Source organism: Miscanthus floridulus, chromosome 9, assembly GCF_019320115.1.
Source record: "Miscanthus floridulus cultivar M001 chromosome 9, ASM1932011v1, whole genome shotgun sequence".
NCBI lineage: Eukaryota > Viridiplantae > Streptophyta > Magnoliopsida > Poales > Poaceae > Miscanthus > Miscanthus floridulus.
In genome coordinates this window covers 115,378,801-115,392,678 of record NC_089588.1, presented here as the reverse complement: position 1 = coordinate 115,392,678, position 13,878 = coordinate 115,378,801, and the positions used below count along the sequence as shown (strand labels likewise).

General features: G+C 41.8%; 1 protein-coding gene across 1 annotated transcript; it reads left to right on the top strand.

Moving 5' to 3' along the window:
- Positions 1-576: 576 nt before the first annotated feature.
- On the top strand, positions 577-1,550 carry LOC136482721 (noroxomaritidine/norcraugsodine reductase-like). Its single transcript, XM_066479919.1, has 3 exons — positions 577-662; positions 759-1,293; positions 1,383-1,550. Exons 1-3 carry the CDS (start codon positions 577-579, stop codon positions 1,548-1,550), a joined length of 789 nt encoding a protein of 262 aa, XP_066336016.1.
- Positions 1,551-13,878: the final 12,328 nt, after the last annotated feature.

The window sequence follows — 13,878 nt, the reverse complement described above, 5'->3', positions numbered from 1 at the left end:
TAACTATAAGTACGAAAATTATTAAGCTTTGTGTCTATGTGGCCTGTACTAATTAGTTACGTTCATCCCAAGTGATTAACGCAATGTCAACAACCAGCCACCACCAGGAGACACCGCCGCCGCCATGCATGCTGCTGTCTACGTCCCTCGCCTTCTTCCTTTCCGGCGAGTTCAGGTCCCTCACCAGTGAGTATGCTGGAGGAGGTGCACTACTAAAAAAAAAGATTTTTAGAGGCGGAAGGTTTTTTATTAATATTTTCTTCTCTGGGCGGATGCTTAGAATAAACCAGCAGAGGTTGGTCGGCTGTCTTCATGTGCGCCGTATCTGTCCAAATCCGGCCGTCAGATGACTAAACATGGTCTATAGTTTATTCAAAGTCAGCACACCTCTGCTTTGTGCTGTAGTGCACATTTCAATGGAGGTGCCATCCCGTCAGATCACTATAAATACATGCTGCATAGATGTGGAGTAGAATCTCATCCATCCCATTTTCACTCTAAATCCATCGACGATCACTCTAATTCCGATCTGTAATACATTATACATATACAAGTCAAGAGATTCAGAGGAAGAAGATGGTGGCGGCGTGCATGAGCATGGCGGAGCGGTGGAACCTCGCCGGCGCCACGGCGCTGGTCACCGGCGGCAGCAAGGGCATTGGGTTCACATTACGTGCTCTGATGATCTCGCATGCGATGTACTACTTAGTTTGAACGAGTCACTTAAATTATGGACGTGTGTCTGTGATCGGTGGCAGGTTCGCGATCGTGGAGGAGCTCGCCGGGTTCGGCGCCAGGGTGCACACGTGCTCACGCAATGCGGCGGAGCTGGAGGACTGCCGCCGGCGGTGGGAGGAGAAGGGGCTTCAGGTCACCGTCTCCGTCTGCGACGTGTCCGTGCGCGCCGACCGCGAGGACCTCATGGCCACCGTGGGCGCCACCTTCGGCGGTAAGCTCGACATCCTCGTGAACAACGCGGGGCAGTCGATGTTCAAGCACACGCTGGAGTGCACCCGCGAGGACTACGCGCGGATCATGGCGACCAACCTGGAGTCGTGCTTCCACCTCAACCAGCTCGCGCACCCGCTCCTGCGTGCCAGTGGCGGTGGCGGCAGGGTCGTGCACATCTCCTCCATCGCTGGCTTCATCGGGCTCCCGGCACTCGCCGTCTACTCCATGTCCAAAGGCGCCATGAACCAGCTCACACGCAGCCTCGCCGCCGAGTGGGCCGGCGACGGCATCCGCGTCAACTGCGTCGCGCCGGGTGGCATCAGAACTGACATCAGCAGTGATGTAAGCTTAACCTCTGTCAGCTGCTACCTACGCATATTAATCTTTTACATTATATATGACCTCATGGGACGATTGATTTATTTTTGCAGAAGACGATAGACCCGGAGCTGGTGAAGAAGGAGATGGCGCGGATGCCCATGGGGCGGATCGGCGAGCCGGAGGAGGTGGCGTCCATGGTGGCCTTCCTCTGCATGCCGGCGGCGTCCTACATGACTGGCCAAGTCATCTGCATCGACGGCGGCCGCACCATAGCTTAGCTTCCCTAGCTAGTCCACTTGTCACAGTTCATCATGTATGTATGCGTACGTGACAGACCAGCTGCCGGCACACGTACATTCTGTCTGTACATTTGCGTGCATTGTGCTGAGGATGATTTTCTCCTTTTGATTTGTACTTCCATCGAATGCATCTGGAAATATATATTTTTGTCTTTTTCTTCTGTGAAAATAGCTCCCAAGGTAACGATTTCAATTGGTTTGAGTCACATCATGCTTTATAAGGTGGTGCATCATGAGGGTGGAACCAACACATTCCTCATGCATTAGTACTAATTATTAGATTATGAGGAATGAGATGGTGATGGTCAACCCATTTCATTCCGCAAACCAAACAAAAAAAAAAAGTTATTTTCGTAATGGACTATCCCATTAATCAAACCAAACACATTCATAATGTACCATCGGCTCTTAGAAATAGTTATTTTCACTTGTGGTACCTTATTTCAACTGCCACAGTGGTGGAGCTGCTGCTGCACGGCAACCCAAGGTGGCCGCCCGGGCTCATCGGTGAAACGCAAAGGAAATTCTTGTTCTATCAAAGAAAAACACTATACTTTTAGTTAAATATTTCTACATAGTAAGAATCATCAGGGCTCTTTGCCAGCACAAATAGCCTTTTGTAGAGGTGGATTCCATAACCTAACTGCCACTACAAATCAGATTAAAATGACACTTATAAAATTGATAACCTTTTCATATTAACTCACATGAAGATAAAATTTATATCAAAGTTGTAGAGCTTAGTGAAAACTACAACTCCATAGTTGAAGTTTTTTCCTTTGAAATTATTTATATTCACAAATATTTGTTAAAATTTCTCAGATCTATTTTAAAACATAATTTTCTTGAGAAAACCACCACTAAAAATAGTCACCATGGACGGGTCAAAAGGAATGATTCTCATATTGCTATCATTAGCGGCTGTGTAGTGGGATGGTAAGGAAGGATTGCAGTGTCCCAAGGGCTCTTCGGTGGATCCGGCCTAGGTGCAAAAAAAATATTTTCATAGTTTTTCATATTGCTTTTTGGACTAGCGATAGCTTAGGAGAACTATACTAGAAATCAATTTTCACAGGTGTGTGACTTAACCAAACTTTCATTGAAATGTATGTCTATTGACGGTATGATCACCGCTAGTGAAAATACCCTATTTTGACTGGCCTTTCATACTGGTGGTCAAAAACTGGAGCCGGTAAAAATAGTTTTTGTACTAGTGAAATCAATGAAATGGACGGCACGAGGAGTTACTTTGTCGAGTTTGGGGATAGGAGGTGATAGGCTAAGGTTGAAGAAGAACCTTACCGGCCAGGAGGTTATTGGTTGCTGGACAACGGACAACCATCATGCTTCAAATATAACAATGTCGTTTTCATTCATTTATTGATTAGCGTCGCCCTTTATTTGTGTATAAACTAGTTAAATGTAATTTAAATAGGAATCAAAACTTATATGTAATCTTTGACTATGTATGTTATAATAAATACTTGTACTCTAGAGGCTCCACTAGCACTTGAATTTGTATTGCTATACGTAATATGAGTCAAAAATGGATCTTAAAATGGGGTGTTCAGAAAAATTGGTATTGTGTGTAGAGCCTGGCCCCCAAAATGTTTCACTCAACAAAAAAAAAAATGTATATGTTCTCTCTTCATCTAATGGCTCATGTTTTTCCTCATATCATCACAATATATGATCCGCATATATTTCTTTGTTTGATGCTGATGAGCAATATATTCTTTTTCAAAAAGGAAAGTTTTATTAATTTCAAAAATGTTACATCAAGGTGATACATCATCTTGAAATCCTCCCAATCTCTACCTAAAAGGCACACAACCCAAAGAGAGAGAAAAACATCGCCAGGGACTACTGGCTATCAAAGTATTAAGAAGTCGCTACAACCACCTCCTGGGAAGTAGGCTTCCGTAGGATGGATCACATACAGAGCTAGTGCGTAGTTGAGTAAATGACCTGAAAAAGGAAGATTGTTTGTTTTAAAATATACCTGCATTTCTATGTAGCCACAAGGACCAACACAGAGCTGCCACTCCCAGTAGAACCAATGTCCAAGTCCTTGCAAATGTGCCAAATTAAAAGGCATCACAATTCGTTACAAGCTACGGAGGTATTAAATCTATTACACATTTTACCTTTTGGCATCGGCTCTTGCACGTAGAATTTTTAACCTTAGCCTTTGCGACCATATAGCGAATGTAAAATCGAACCATTTATTTTGCTGTTTCAATTGAGCCAGCCAAAATGGGCAATTATCTTGTGTTGACTAGGTCCACTTACACTAAGAAAACAGAATATTCAGTTTGACTTAACAGCGAATCAGCAACATACACAATTATCTGGTGTTGACTTGCATGAGTTGCTGACACGTACGCACCTTCGACATCATTTCACTTCCATTTGGTTCTTTAAAAAATATCACTGCTGCATCTCCTTGGACGTGATCACCACTACTTCAGGCTTGTTTTTGTTACAGAATAAAAGATTGCGTATCTGCATATCCATATACGCCAGTATCCCCGTCTCTAGTAAGCCATCTGTATCAGATTAATTAGTATCAGTTTTTTTGACTTGAGATCTACCCTAATCATGTTCATGGGAGTTAACTATAACAGCCACTCTAGTTGTTAGCAGCCTCACAGGGGCAACACACCACTTAGATATACCCTTATATGTAGGTCAATTTCTTGATGTGCAACGATGAATGCACCCAAAGATAGTGACGGTTGAGCAAATCCCCCTGCCATGTTCCTCTTACATAGTTCCTTTTTTATATTTGTACTATATTAGAGTGTTCCTTGTTTATATTTCTATTATACTAGAGTCTTCTTGCCGACATACTATTCAACACACTATATATGCATATGGATTTGATGCTCAGATAACAAAAAATTATACATGAGATTCATTATTTGCGATACCTTGACACTGGACAATCAATGGCCGGCTTAGGTCAATGGCACATTTGATTTTTGTAATTTTTTGTCATCTAGCTCAAATGGCCAGATGGAACTTTATTTTGAGTATCTGAAACAGAGAAACAGAAAAGATATCGATGGCACACCGAGATTGCTCTATCCAACGTAGTCGCTGGTCATGTATAGTATAGCACAGACAACACATTCATTGGATTTTAGGCGGAATGTCGTTCTCATGCAAAACAGTTTGTTAAACATATACACTAATAGAAGATATAAAACTAGAAGAAATCGTCTCACAAATTTAAACATCTGATGCATGCATTCTGTCCTTAGATGGATGGTAGTATTTGTGCAACTGTAGACTGATGCATTCATGTGTTAGCTACATATTGCACGACATTGACATTAGCATATCCACCACTAACTTAGTAAAGTCAATAGTACATTATTTTTTTTCAATGGTCAGATGCAACTCTATATAAAAGAAAATGGAGATATGACCTGGCCTCAGTGATTAGTATCATGCAGGATATAGTCACAAATATGTATATTATGTATGACATGTGAACCCGTCACTACGTCAAAAAGCATTTCTAGAGGCGGTTGTAGACCATTTGTAGGGGCGGTTTGCCCAGCCGCCCCTACGCAAGGGTCTCTACAAATCATGCATTTATAGGGGCGGTTCTCAGGCCGCCCCTACAAATCGATTTGTAGGGGTGGCTAGTGTTTCCAGCCGCCCCTATAAATATATTTGTAGGGGCGGCTAGTGTTTCCAGCCGCCCCTATAAATATATTTGTAGGGGCGGCTCTTATTACCAGTTCTCAAGCATAAGAGTATTCTATAAACTACAATTATAAGTCCAATTCACATGAATATATACAATCCATCATTAAATATACAAATTCCATACACATTGTTATCAACGTCCTAGAGCTAGCCTTTTAGTCTCACGAAGGTGTTGGTACTGAGGATTTGTACCTAAGTCAGACTCTCGGTCATGGTAGGCGCCTCTGACGTGTACAATCTGGTCCAATGTGAAGTTGCAAAGGTCGCCGATGAGCTCTAAGAGTTGGTCATCCTTGTATGGGTCTCTTTTCATTCCTTTCTCTTCTCTCCACTACAAGAAAACAAGTTTCAGTTTAGTATTTCATACCATTTACGAAGTTTTTATACTACGGGTGAAGAGGTTCAAACTTACCCTTAAGGGGTGTCTCCTGTAGGCACCGGTGTTACCCATCATAGAACATATATAGTATCCATAATTTACACTCCCAGGCTTCTACTTGGGGCACTGTGTGTTTTGCATATGAAAATATTAAGTAATGCTTTTAACAGCCATGTAACGGAGTACTGAAGAAGTAAGTTACACTTACCGCACATAGTATTTTTATAGCCAGCTTTTCCTTCCTTGCTGGATCATGCCTTCCATGATGATTAGTGACATAGAACCTAAATGCCCTGTTCGAATTATTTTAGCAAATACAACTTGTTAGTATCCAAAAGTGAACGTTACAAGTATGTATACAAACATATAAGCTAATGAGGATTGTCGATATGTATACGTCTTGAGAATTGATATGAAGTCTTTGTATGTCACTGTGTCCTTATCTAATGAATCAAAGACCCATGCCATGCTCCTCCCGACGTCGATGGCTATACAAATCCAGTGGTTGCTGCATGGATTTAATCATAGAACTAGATAAGCCCTTTTGCATCGAATGAAATATATCGAACAAAGCTTTAAGTATAGAGTTGAGCTTACTCGAAGTTGTATGGTAGCCATATAGTAGAGTGGTGTTGGAGATTTTTGAAAGCCAAGGCAATATATGCCGCAACCTTAAGGGACTCTTCCCTTAGCTTCACACTACGGATGCGCTCTTTCTCCCGAAGAGTCTTTGCAGCTGCTAGCTCTTTGGCATCCAATGTCCACCATTTAGGGTAATTAAAATTTTTTTGGGCTATAGCTTGAGGGTCTACATACCCGGCTTTCACACTTGGCATTTGTTTGACAATGTGCACTTGCATTCTACAAATCACGGCATGGGTTAGTTACAACAAAATTCAAAGATTACATTCATATCATATCAGTAGGACAAGGACTTACAGGCACCACGTGCGAATTAGATTCATCTCCATTTCTCCCAGGTGAAAGCATGTGTGCATATCATTGAAGTCAAAGACAATTTTCCCGGCTGGGCTTCCAAATGTGCCGGTGGGAAAGCATGCTTGTATGATATCTATGCTCATTGGGAGAACACACAAGTACCGATCATGGAACCTTCTCATTCCAAGTGGTAGGCGCTGGATGTCCCGGTTTGGTAGGAAGGGCTTGCCTCTTTCATATTTTTTCGGGCAATCCTTTGACCATTCGATGGCATCAACATTTGGATACTGCTTTGCAATTTGGTGAAGTTTGCTACCGATGGCCTCCTCAGAACCCCGTGATGGGACTTTTTTAACTTGGTTTTTAGGCTTGAACTGATCATGGGAATACCACTTGGACACCGACGAGACGTCTTTGATCGGAACATAAACTGGCCTTATGTGGATTGGAATCTTCTTTCGGAGTTCCCATTCAGGCACGTCCTCATCTTCTTGTGCATCACCTTCTTCAGGAGGCACTCGTTGTTCATGTATCGGTTGTGCTTGTTGAGAAGACTGTGGCATCTCATGATGCACTAGCCCGGTACGAGCTGGAGAAGGTTGTGGCATCTCATCAGGCACATGCTCGATAGGAGGCGGGGAAGAATGTGGCGTCTCAGGAATGTGGGGGTCACGAGACGGTGAAAATATCTCCCCGACCTCAACAACTCGCTCCAAATTTGGGAGAGGGGGAGGCAGTGAAGAAGTAGTCAATATAATGTCCCGTTTGTGCCAGAGGATGAACTGCCCCATAATGTCTCTGAGTAACACCAGCCCCTCGGGAGTTGCGTAGTCTATCCTCCACTGCATGAACTCGGGCTTCACTATATGCACCTCGACCCTAGTGTAGTCCGGCGGTATCTTATTATTGTGGTCTAAGCCACCGGGAGGATGTGCCACACCCGTTGCCACCTCCATCATAGTGTTCTGTCGGCCGCTGAGAAACACCAAGGTACAACTAGTTGGTTCCCGTATGCGAATCATGGAAATGGGTTGATGTTTCAAGGACTAGAAGGCTAATGAGGCAGGGATGGCTGAAAAAGGAACCTGGTTGTAGCTGGATTGAGGTGCAGAAAGAGAGAAACCAGTTACTATCAATACAGAGACATGAATTTCAAAATGATTCAATAAGAAATGTCCTAAAAGAATGATGTTCATTCTAACCATAATGCTCACACAGCCTTGGTCCTAACCTAACCAACTTCAATACAAAGCAATTACATTGAGATGATAATGTGGCTCTATTTTGCAGAAACTGGACAGCTCCAACTCAATATCATCGACATGGGTATGAGAAACTGAAATTATTAGCTAAGAGTTACTGATCTAAATTCATTTACAGGAAACACATGTAATGGGAATTTTTATACTGATCAACAAGCATAAGCATAGTATGAAGTATTACTGTATTAGACACCATGGCACTAGTAATAAACAAATCATAGAGGCACAGATCACAAACTATAGTTCAGGAAAAGAGGAATGAACTAAGTAAAGTTGTGAAGGTACAGGCACACATTCACATAAAGCATATACCTACATAATAACAGGACACAGTCATAAGCTCTAAGCACCTCAGGGTCTAACATCTACCAGGCTCTAGCATCTCAGGGTCCCAAGCAGTACATATTCTCAATGCTTGTGTGGACGCACCAAAAGTATATCTAGCCAAAAGATCATTCAAGCATGTGGCCTTATGTAAACAGTAAAATACATATATAATCAGAGTAGAAGCATGTGGCCTCATGTTCAGAGATGTTAAGTCAGTAAAAAAATTGACTCGTACCTACTTTCATCACCAGTAGAACCATCTGACCTTATGTTCAAAAAAATGACAGCAAGTCATGACCATGTCTGCATTTTTGCCATTTTGTGGACTGACTAGAAAATATACTAGCAAAAAACAAAAACAAACAAAAAACAAACAAAAAAAGCTGGCCATATCTTGTTCTATTGTTCTATTATATAATCTAATAGATAAGGCAGTTATTGTTCTTTCCACCATTTGTACTGATTGTGGCCTGTATACAGGGAATTGAGTAAAATTGGCACAAGGGGAGATGCAATTCCCCATTCATTTCACATCATCAAAAAAATGTTGGTTTGATTAAAAATGCTATTGGTTCTTTGATTAGGTCAAGCAAGCTTATTGATTGTTCAGTAAGTAATAGTCCACTTTCATGTACTGGAGAGAGTTTGGAATACTTAAGCTGCTGGGGGAGTAAATTGCACATCAATCACTACACCGATTCGATTTGGCAAAATGCAATCATAATGCGATAAAATCAAATTCATACATATGTAGCATAGATAGGGATAAAAGAGTTCTGAATTTAAGATAGACAGCAGATCAAATACAACTTTAAGTAAAGAAGTACAAATGCAGCTAAATCAAATCATATAGTTTGTGAATAAGCATCTCCTTTTTACACAAATGCAGCAACATATGTATTTATGAATAAGAAAACCAGATCTTGGTAGGGCAGATGACCTGACAAGATCATTATCCGTTTCTAGCCATGAACCTACACATCTAGTGACAAAGACAGAAAAGCTCATAAGGAAAACAATGCCATACCTAAAAACGAGTCGTCGGCGTGCGGGGGCGGGCGCCGGGGGCCGGGCGCGGGAGGACGCTGGGGGTCGGCGCGCGAGGGAGGGCGTCGGGGGCCGGGCGTGGGACGCTGGGGGTCGGCGCGCGGGGGCGGGCGCCGGGGACCGGGTGCGGGTGTCGGCGTGCGGGGGCGGGCGCCGGGGGGCCGGGCGCGGGACGCCGGGGGTCGGCCGGCGCGTGGGGGAGGGCACCGAGGGCTGGGCGCGGGACGCCGGGGGTCGGCGCGCGGGGGCGGGCACCGGGGGCCGGGCATGGTATGCCGAGCGCCGGGGGACGGGTGCGGGACGCCGAGCGCCGGGCACCGGGGGCGGGCGAGGGTGCGGGGGCGGGCACGGGACTGGCGGCGGAAACCCTAGGCATGCGGGCAGCCTGACGGCGTCGGTGAAGAAGACAGCGCCCAGACTGACTCCCATGTGTCGGTTCTTCTCTTTATACTCCCTCCTATTTGTAGGGGCGGTTCCTGATCTAGCCGCCCCTACAAATCCATTTGTAGGGGCGGTTCCTGATCTAGCCGCCCCTACAAATGCATTTAGTCAAATGAAAAAACAACACTTTGACTCTAGTATTATGAAGTCTAAATGACTTCAAATTGAAAAGTTTTGAATACCAAGTTTGTTAAAAGAATCAATATCTACAATTGTTGTTTTGGTCAACTTTCCATTTGAGAAAGTTTGGACGGTTCAGATTTGTGATTTTTAAATTTCAACGCCTACAAACTAGTTTTCGGAACCCTAGGTTATCTGAAATTGAAAAGTTTTGAATACCAAGTTTGTTCAGCTCATCAAGATATACCATACTTATATAGTCCATTTTTTATTTGAGAAAGTTTGAACAAAATGTAGTTCAAATTTTACAAGTGTGTGACATAGTTTCAGAAAGTCTATATGAGATTCAAGAATTTGTGACTAGTGTTTGATAAAACTTTCTTAAATGGGAAAATGAGCTATGTAACAATTGTAGATCTTGCTGAGATGATCAAACTTGGTATTCAGAGTTTTTTCATCTGAGGTCATGTAGTGTCTCATTTGAGCAAGTTTGACCAAGTCAAATTTGGTCAAATGAAAAAACAACACTTTGACTCTAGTATTATGAACTCTAAATGACTTCAAATTGAAAAGTTTTGAATACCAAGTTTGTTAAAAGAATCAATATCTACAATTGTTGTTTTGGTCAACTTTCCATTTGAGAAAGTTTGGATGGTTCAGATTTGTGATTTTTAAATTTCAACGCCTACAAACTAGTTTTCGCAACCCTAGGTTATCTCAAATTGAAAAGTTTTGAATACCAAGTTTATTCAGCTCATCAAGATATACCATACTTATATAGTCCATTTTTTTATTTGAGAAAGTTTGAACAAAATGTAGTTCAAATTTCACAAGTGTGTGACATAGTTTCAGAAAAGTCTATATGAGATTCAAGAATTTGTGACTAGTGTTTGATAAAACTTTCTCAAATGGGAAAATGAGCTATGTAACAATTGTAGATCTTGCTGAGATGATCAAACTTGGTATTCAGAGTTTTTTCATCTAAGGTCATGTAGTGTCTCATTTGAGCAAGTTTGACCAAGTCAAATTTGGTCAAATGAAAAAACAACACTTTGACTCCAGTATTATGAACTCTAAATGACTTCAAATTGAAAAGTTTTGAATACCAAGTTTGTTAAAATAATCAATATCTACAATTGTTGTTTTGGTCAACTTTCCATTTGAGAAAGTTTGGATGGTTTAGATTTGTGTTTTTTAAATTTCAACGCCTACAAACTAGTTTTTGGAACCCTAGGTTATCTCAAATTGAAAAGTTTTGAATACCAAGTTTGTTCAGCTCATCAAGATATACCATACTTATATAGTCCATTTTTTCATTTGAGAAAGTTTGAACAAAATGTAGTTCAAATTTCACAAGTGTGTGACATAGTTTCAGAAAGTCTATATGAGATTCAAGAATTTGTGACTAGTGTTTGATAAAACTTTCTCAAATGGGAAACTGAGCTATGTAACAATTATAGATCTTGCTGAGATGATCAAACTTGGTATTCAGAGTTTTTTCCATCTGAGGTCATGTAGTGTTTCATTTGAGCAAGTTTGACCAAGTTAAATTTGGTCAAATGAAAAAACAACACTTTGACTCTAGTATTATGAACTCTAAATGACTTCAAATTGAAAAGTTTTAAATACCAAGTTTGTTAAAAGAATCAATATCTACAATTGTTGTTTTGGTCAACTTTCCATTTGAGAAAGTTTGGACGGTTCAGATTTGTGATTTTTAAATTTTAACGCCTACAAACTAGTTTTCGGAACCCTAGGTTATCTCAAATTGAAAAGTTTTGAATACCAAGTTTGTTCAGATCATCAAGATATACCATACTTATATATTCCATTTTTCATTTGAGAAAGTTTAAACAAAATGTTGTTCAAATTTCACAAGTGTGTGATATAGTTTCAGAAAGTCTATATGAGATTCAAGAATTTGTGACTAGTGTTTAATAAAACTTTCTCAAATGGGAAAATGAGCTATGTAACAATTGTAGATCTTGCTGAGATGATCATATTTGGTATTCAGAGTTTTTTCATCTAAGGTCATGTAGTGTCTCATTTGAGCAAGTTTGACCAAGTCAAATTTGGTCAAATGAAAAAACAACACTTTGACTCTAGTATTATGAACTCTAAATGACTTCAAATTGAAAAGTTTTAAATACCAAGTTTGTTAAAAGAATCAATATCTACAATTGTTGTTTTGTTCAACTTTCCATTTGAGAAAGTTTGGACGGTTCAGATTTGTGATTTTTAAATTTCAACGCCTACAAACTAGTTTTCGGAACCCTAGGGTAGTCTCACACACATGCATAAAATGTATAGTCTCACACGCATGCATAAATGAAGCCTTACAAACACACACTTACACAAACACTCCACGTTCAACAACTAGCTAGCCCGCTGTAACGACTTTCCCCTTGACACCTTTTCGTTCCCATGGCATTATATCTTTGGGGAGGTTCTTTTCCACAACACTGATCTTCTTAGGAAAGTCTGTGAATAGCGGCATCTCATCATAGTTATTGTAAGCTTCAACATCGTCCATGCCATCAACTCCAATAATGTGTTGTTTCATGGAGGCAACCACGTGCTTTGTCTTCTTCTTTGGGGGGAGGTTACTTTGTGGGTCAGACATATAGAAAACTTGTGCGACACGTGAAGCGAGCACCCAAGGGTCATCTTGGTAGCCTAGATTCTCGAGGTCCAGGACTCTCAATCCGATCTCGTTCAGTTGGTGTTGTTTGATCCAGCGGCATCGAAACAGGGCCACCGTTATATCCCTTCCATAGTCAAGTTCCCATATCTCTTCAATGATGCCAAAGTATTGGATCTTTCGCCCTAATCCATCGAGAGCCTCTATTCGAACGTCGCTGTTTTGGTTCACATATTTACTATCCTTTGCGTGGGTATAGTACGTGTACCCATTGATATCATAAGCATTCCAAGATGTCACTTGTCTCGATGGCCCCTCCGCTAATCTACTGATGGTAATAGAGTCTATAGTTTCTTCAGGCAGTATGTTTTGGTCCTTCAACCATATAGTTAGTCGTTGCTTGTGCTGTTTCATGACCCAATCATCCGAACGGCCATTTCTCTCCGCCATAATGATAGCCAAGTGTTCATCAATATACGGTTGCATCAGTTGTGTACTCTGCAAGACACTGTAATGCGCCCGACTCACCTCTTTGTAATCATGGTCGATGAACACTTTTCTACCACTGGTGCCCTTCCCAGCCAGCCTACCCTTGTGACAAGAATCGGGTTTACCAATCCCTTTATGTACTTTTAGGTACTCTTGACAGTACTCGACGACTTCTTCAGTACTGTAACCCTCTATCATAGAGCCCTCTGGGTATGCTCGATTATGCACGTATTGACTTAAAACCGACATGAACCGCTCATAGGACCACATTTCATGCAAGTAGCAAGGGCCAAGCGCCTATATCTGATGAACCATGTGAATCATGAGATGTGGCATTATATCAAAAAAAGCAGGAGGTAAACACATCTCTAGTTGGTTTTGTGTCTCCACCACAAATTCATGTAGGCCACTCAACTCTTCCTTGCCAATCGTCTTCTGTGAGATCTTCGAAAAGAAGTAGCACATGTGGGTGATGGCCATTTTCAAGAACTCTGGCTTTATAGCCCTGATTGCAATAGGTAGAAACACTGTCAGCATCACATGGCAATCGTGAGTCTTGTAGTGTGTTATTGACAAGTCCTTCATCGACACTAGCTTCTTCACATTTGCTGAAAACCCAGTCGGGACTTTGACCCCCCTTAGGAAAGTGCATATAGCTCTCTTCTCGTCTGGTGTTAGGTTGAAGCACACCGCGGGCAGAGTGTATTTTCCATTAGCCTCAGGTACCGGGTGAAGCTGTGGCATCATGTTTAGCTGCACCATGTCTTTCCGTGCTTTCAGACCATCCTTTGACTTGCCTGTGTCCATCAAGGTAGCAATGAGACTCTCAAAGACATTCTTCTGCACATGCATAGCATCAATGGCATGGGGGACCTCCAAGTCTGGCCAATAAGGCAGATACTGAAAGAAGATCGATTGTATCTTGAAAGGTACGCCTTCGAT

Bases quoted from the DNA above. Each gene is read 5' to 3' on its own strand.
- LOC136482721 (XM_066479919.1), top strand. From the start codon at position 577: ATGGTGGCGGCGTGCATGAGCATGGCGGAGCGGTGGAACCTCGCCGGC. The intron at 663-758 runs GTTCACATTACG...GATCGGTGGCAG, and splicing joins GGCGGCAGCAAGGGCATTGG to GTTCGCGATCGTGGAGGAGC. The intron at 1,294-1,382 runs GTAAGCTTAACC...TTATTTTTGCAG, and splicing joins GAACTGACATCAGCAGTGAT to AAGACGATAGACCCGGAGCT.